Source organism: Seriola lalandi, unplaced genomic scaffold, assembly GCF_002814215.2.
Source record: "Seriola lalandi dorsalis isolate HSWRI2012SDOR001 ecotype SW California unplaced genomic scaffold, Sedor1 jcf7180002054524, whole genome shotgun sequence".
Classification (NCBI taxonomy): Eukaryota; Metazoa; Chordata; class Actinopteri; order Carangiformes; family Carangidae; genus Seriola; species Seriola lalandi.
This window is the reverse complement of record NW_019525077.1, coordinates 99,019-105,018: the sequence shown is the minus strand read 5'-3', so window position 1 is coordinate 105,018 and position 6,000 is coordinate 99,019. Positions and strand designations below refer to the sequence as shown.

The 6,000-nt window shown below is 41.1% G+C and overlaps 1 protein-coding gene across 2 annotated transcripts in view; it reads left to right on the top strand.

Annotated features, from left to right (window-relative positions):
* Positions 1 to 6,000, top strand: part of unc13ba (unc-13 homolog Ba (C. elegans)) — a 173,066-nt gene that overhangs the window by 144,217 nt on the left and 22,849 nt on the right. For both annotated transcript variants that reach the window (XM_087176061.1, XM_087176060.1), the window contains 2 exons: positions 1,136 to 1,213; positions 1,568 to 1,645. In XM_087176061.1, the coding sequence (XP_087032187.1) occupies positions 1,136 to 1,213; positions 1,568 to 1,645 (156 nt within the window). The remainder of the gene's footprint in view (positions 1 to 1,135; positions 1,214 to 1,567; positions 1,646 to 6,000) is intronic.

The following is a 6,000-nucleotide window of genomic DNA, read 5'->3' as shown; positions in this document are numbered from 1 at the left end:
GGGGGGGGGGGGGCACATAGCAGCTAAGATATCTTGCCAGATCAATGAACAAACAATGCCCGGTGGTTTTCTGTAATCAGGCAGGAGTAGAGTGGCACCAACTAGTCACTCCCACTCCCAACAAAACCCATGTGTCTCTGGCTAAACATACTTAGGACTTGGCTGCTTATTTAGAAGATTCATTTGTTTTTTATTTTCTGCTAATTTTCTAACAACGAGGAATCATCATCAGACATCAGTATCCAGACGTCCTTCACTTTTGTGGTAGTTGTGAAGGAATTTTTCTCCCAGTCTTCTTTCCTTATTTTGTCAGACTTACTCACACTCCAAGAGTTCAGGTCGTAACAACATCCCGTTGTTAGACAAAGGTTCACTGTGTAGCCTATATTATGACTGTTGGTGTCAATAAAATGAATTAAATGACCAGGCTTAAAGGTTTAGACTATATTTAAACCTTAGTTAAGTGAGGTACTGTATACACCCTGCAGGACCAGACATCTTTGTCCTGCTCAACATTTTCTCCTTGGAGTCTATAGCTTACAATAAATACTTCTGCCTGACACATCTGAGCTCCTGGTGGTCATGTGTTTCTCCAGCTCACAAAGATTTCCGCCGCAGTAGTTATCTTACCTGAGACTTGGACATGGACTTGAGTTGCACACGACTGTATACTCACTGTAAAGCAAAAACATTCAAGTCTCAAGTCACAATTCCTGAATAAAAATAAATGAGATAAAAATGGGAATGAGTCGGACCTGCCTTGCGAAGCTACACAGCTTGTTATTTTTAATTTCATTCAACAGTCAGTTACAGTTTGCTAATGAAGGCTTGGACGTGAGATCTGACTTGAGACTTGCTCGTACAGACTAAAGACTTGACTTAGATTGATTTGGACCAAAAGACATAAACCCTCAGATCACTGCTAACACTCTCTGCAGCTCTTTAAGCAAAAGACTGAGACAAACATTTTCAGTCGCAGTGAAAACTCGATGCCACTTTCAGTTCAAACAGAACTGGTTGTTTTCTGACCAAACACATCAAACTAAAAGGAGTAATTTACCAGTGTATAGATTCACCACCCCAGAGGTTTCCAAGTGCAAGCATGTCCCAAGTGTTTGTTATCTTGTTCCCACAGACGATCACTAAAGTGCTGCTGCAGTACTGTGCCCTGCTGTCCAAGAGCTTCCCCTCCTACTGTGAGAAGGAGAAGATAGTGAGTATTGTGCTTCCAAACCGCCTCGCTCTGATCATCATCTGATTTGGAGAGGGACCGAACACTTTGAACACTCTCTGTACATTCTCTGCAGAGTGGATTAATATTTTAGTTGCTGCTGCCCACTTTTGTAAATCTTCTGTCTCTGTTTGGTTCTTTCATCCTCCTTCCATCGCCTTCTCTCCGTCTTTTGTTTTGCTCTGTTTCTCACCCACTCTCATTCATTTGCTCTTTTATTTTTTTCCTTTCTTTGACTTTCTTGACTTTTCTTTCTTCACCTGCCTTTCCGTCACCCTCATTTTGTTTTCTCTCGCCCACCTGCACCTGTTGTCTCCCTCATCCATCTCCCTCCAGCCCTGTGTGCTGATGAACAACATCCAGCAGATGAGGGTCCTTCTGGAGAAGATGTTTGAGTCGATGGGAGCGAAACAGGTGAGAGATGCACACAACAAAACACATATCTCTAATCATCTGCCACTGAGTGTCTGAAGTGAAAACTTTCTCATCGTTCTGGGTGAATGAAAAAAAAAAAAAAGCCTCCGACGCTATGGCAACAGGCAAATAAAGAGCAGAGCCTCAATTTAAATCCAGTTGAGGCAAAAATATTAATGTGTCACATTAATGCTCATTTATCATAAAAACACAGCAGCAGTGAAAAAACCTTGAAGTAGAAAAAGAGAGTCAATAAGTTAAAAAACATTACATTTTATTGTGTGTACTCATTCATACTTAGCAGACTTGAATTTCCTTAAGGATAAAGTGTTAAAATCCTGTTGTTCGTTACATTAGATTTTAAACATATGTCATAATAAGTTAAACATCATTTTAATTATGGATCTATGATTGTAAATCAGTCTAACTCAGCAACAGGCTCTTGGTTTTGGCAATTTGCAGTTTAAAAGCAAAAAAGTAAATTCTCAATTATCTATTTTACGTTTTGCTCAACAGCATATTTTATATCAAACTCAAACCTAACCACCGCACACTGAGATGTCTTCACCGTGACTTTTATTGAGAGCGAGCAACGTGTTTCACCTGCAGCTTCTTCAGGTTCACTCAGTAGAATTACAAGAGCGTTCACAGGTGTGATAAATACTAAGTGGGTCACATGACCAATTACCATCCACTTCATTTTTCAAGGTATTTTAACATTTAATCAAAAGATACTTTCCCTGACAATAATATTACACATTTTCATTATTATTATTATTACACAGCACCAGATCGCTAATATTGGCTCTGCAGAGGGAGTTTTGTTCACTAGCATTTGTTATTGATTGTATATTATGTTATATTTGTCGTTATCAAGGCCACTGATGCCACGTGATTCGTCAGTGTTCCTGGTCGTTGTAACGACTGGTTGTAGCACTAACATCTCAACCTTTCTCAGATAACAGTGTAGTGTTGTCGCATTTACATAAGATAGAAGAAAAACTTAGCAGTCAGACATTCGGCCCTGCCATTCTTCTGCTCTGCTGAAGTGACCGCAGTTCTGCCTCCATGTGTAAATCTCAGAGAACATAAAAGGACAAAGGTTTAAAAATAATTCTAATGGAGCAAATTGTACTGATGGCTGTGTCAGACATTATACGTTTCCCACCCGACAACATGCCACAGCTGCCTTTACCAGGAGTGGATAGTTACTCCAGTTAATCCAAACATCTAGTTGTCATTAAATGTTTTCGATGAGATTTGTTTGTAAGTTTGCAGATGTTCACTCAGCAGGCTTTTCTTGAAATGGTGCTGGAAAAGCTCCAGCCGATGAAACCCCCCACAGGAAACAGTATATCCCAGTACATAGGTGAACCTATTTGGGTCACCTCACCGTCCTCCAGGTGTGACCCAATTATCATAATGGAACTATTCTGTATGTATTTGGGTTCATCAGCCGCTACCAGAAGAAGCAGAAGGAGGAGACGCAGAAATTAAAATGAAAAGCAGAATCTTTGATGTTGACCCCGGTGATTAGAGAGATGTTTAAGGATAGAGCCCTATAAATATCAGATCCCTTGACAGGGGTTACAATGACAGTCTAAAGTGTGTATTTAGAGCGTGTCCATATCGCTTTTGCCATTTTAATGGCAGAAAAAACAGTCGCAGCCCCAGGCGCATGGTTCAGAAAGATTGTGCTTAGTCTCTTAATTAATCATGGGAATTTTTTTTAGTGTAACATACAATAAACCAATCAGACTGCCATCTCCCATTCCTTTTGAAAGCCTGACGCAGCTTGGCGGATGATGATGTGCCCGCCCATGTAGGTGCATATCTCTCTCTTGACAATGCGCCCTTATAATAGCAGTGAAATACTGCAGCACTGACCTCAGACCAGGCTTTTGTTGGTCAGTCGCTTTCCAACGTCTCGAGATAGCAAAGTGCCAACAATGCACCTGACCACACCTTTCTGTAAGAGTGTATATCAGGTATATTTACTACTTAAATAACGTGGGTGCTGGAGGGGAAAATGACACCCATGTCAGTCTGAAACTAGCAAAGAGCACTTGACTTGTGCAGAACCACAGTGATGTCATTGGATACTCGTTAAGAGTGCTTCAGCTTGTGCTAAAAGTTGAAAATAAGCGATTTGATGGACGTAACCGATCATATGCAATATGCAAAACCTAGAAAAAGATTTGAAAGCACTATATGTGGGAAATCTACAATACTTATGCATCTTCTGTGACAGCCTCATGAGACGCTCCCCCCTCGTGCATTTCTCCTGAGTCATTTCTCCAGACTATTCAGGCTGAATGAAAGTAACCTTTCTGATATATTTCTGGAACATCACTAGTGGAAAAATCTCTTTAAAAATAGATCATGTTGTCGGAGGATGAAGGTGCAAAAGGTGCAGCAGGTGTTCAGGAAAAAGGTGAAGCTTCTACGGCGTATGTGTATGTGTGTGTGTGTGTGTGTGTTTGCGTGTGTGTATGTGTGTGTGTTTGCGTGTGTGTGTACGCTTTCACAGGCCTTGAATTATTTTAAGTAAGGTGTGAGATTCAGCGTGTGTTTGTGTGTTTTCTCTACAGATTACTGCTGAGGAGGAGAGGGTATGTTGAGGTTTCTTTTTTGCCCTCGATCCTGTTTCCCCTGTCGCTCCTCAACCACAAATGTCAAAAATAAATCACGTCACTAAAGCAAAAACCCTCCCTGAACCTCCTGCCGACTCTTTTTACCCTGTAGTTTCTGTTTCTGTTTGTAGTTGATCCCAATTTACTCATAAGCAACAGCTCAAATAGTACCCTTCTTCCTCGACTCCCTGATTTCCCCCACAGAAGTGTTGCTTTTCCTCTCTGCCTGATGTGATATTCATGATGCTGCTTCTTTCCAAAAGCTTGAGAATGAGGAGGAGCCCGAGGAGTGTGACGAGGAGGTGGGTCAGCTCGTTTGTCTGTTACAACCTCAAACCTCAAACCTCAGCATCACGTTTGGATAAAGTGACACTTGAGTGGTTTTAAACTGGCAAACATTAAATTGACACGCAGCGATTCCAGCTTCAATACGAAAAGCTTTTCATAGGTCTGACGTGGCGTGTCGTTTCAGGTTGCCCAGAGCTTTTAACTTGTCACACACAGGTGTACATATTAACTTGAGTCATGGCTGCTTTCCATCCAGGGCCTATTGTGCTTTCTGGCTGCCATCTTTAATGTTATTGGGTTCACTTGTGCTCTTCCATATATTTGCTGTGAGAAAAGGCCTGTTAGTTTAGATCAGAGTTACAGCGACAGTCAGAGCCCGAGACATATATTGTTTTCAGGTTGTCCGTCCGTCCCATTCTCGTGGACACAATATCTCAGAAACGCCTTGAGGGAATTTCTTCAAATTTAGTAAAAACATTTACTTGGACTCAAGGACAAACTGTTTAAATTTTGGGGGTCAAAGGTCAAGGGCTTGGTGGTCTCACAAAACAAAGTTTTGACCTTGTGGAGACAATATCTCACTGAACCTTCACTTGGACTCAACTGATTAGATTTTCGTGGTCAAAGGTTAAAGGTCAAGGCCTCTGAAAACACTTTTATCCATTACTCAAAACTTCACACAGCAATTATGACAAAATTTCACACAAATAATCAATATTTTATATGACTGGACAAACAGGGATGTAACCTGAATATAGTCTGAGTGGCGGAGGCATTCAAGCGCGAGGCTTTAATTGTATTTTTTTTTTTATCTTCTGTGATCAGTCACTTTTCTCTTTGCACAGCAAAAACACTACATTTATGTCGACACCGAAACATTACACACATATTTGATTCTTGGACATCGGACTCCAATGCTATGTTCATTGTTCTGCTGCTGTGACAGCCAGGTTCACAGTCGGCGCTTCACTTCATCCCAGACATCGGTACAGGGCCGAGGCCCGCGACTCTGCGGAGACCATTTGACCACACTGTCTTTGTGCACGGAGGCATTGTCACCATGTACCAGGAAAGGGACAAACCAGAAACAGATCGTGAGACAGTGTAACTATGAGATTGAGCCCGACCACAAAAAAAACCCAAAATAAAAACAAAAGCACAGAGGTGTACCTGGACGGGGTTGTCCATGATTCAGTCTGTGTCTGATGTGTTGTAATGGTGCTTCATTTGAAGGTTGTTTGTAACCAGTTCATCCACAATAACTGTCATTGGAAGTCAGTTTTAGCTTGTGGCTAGCAGAAATATGCGAGCAGTGTTATTATTAAAATAATAAATTAGAGTCTCATTTAAGTTAATTGTTTTAGTGGAGAGCAGCATAAACTGAGAATGACTCAGCCAGCTGGTTTCTTTCTTATGCATTTTTTTATTTTTTTT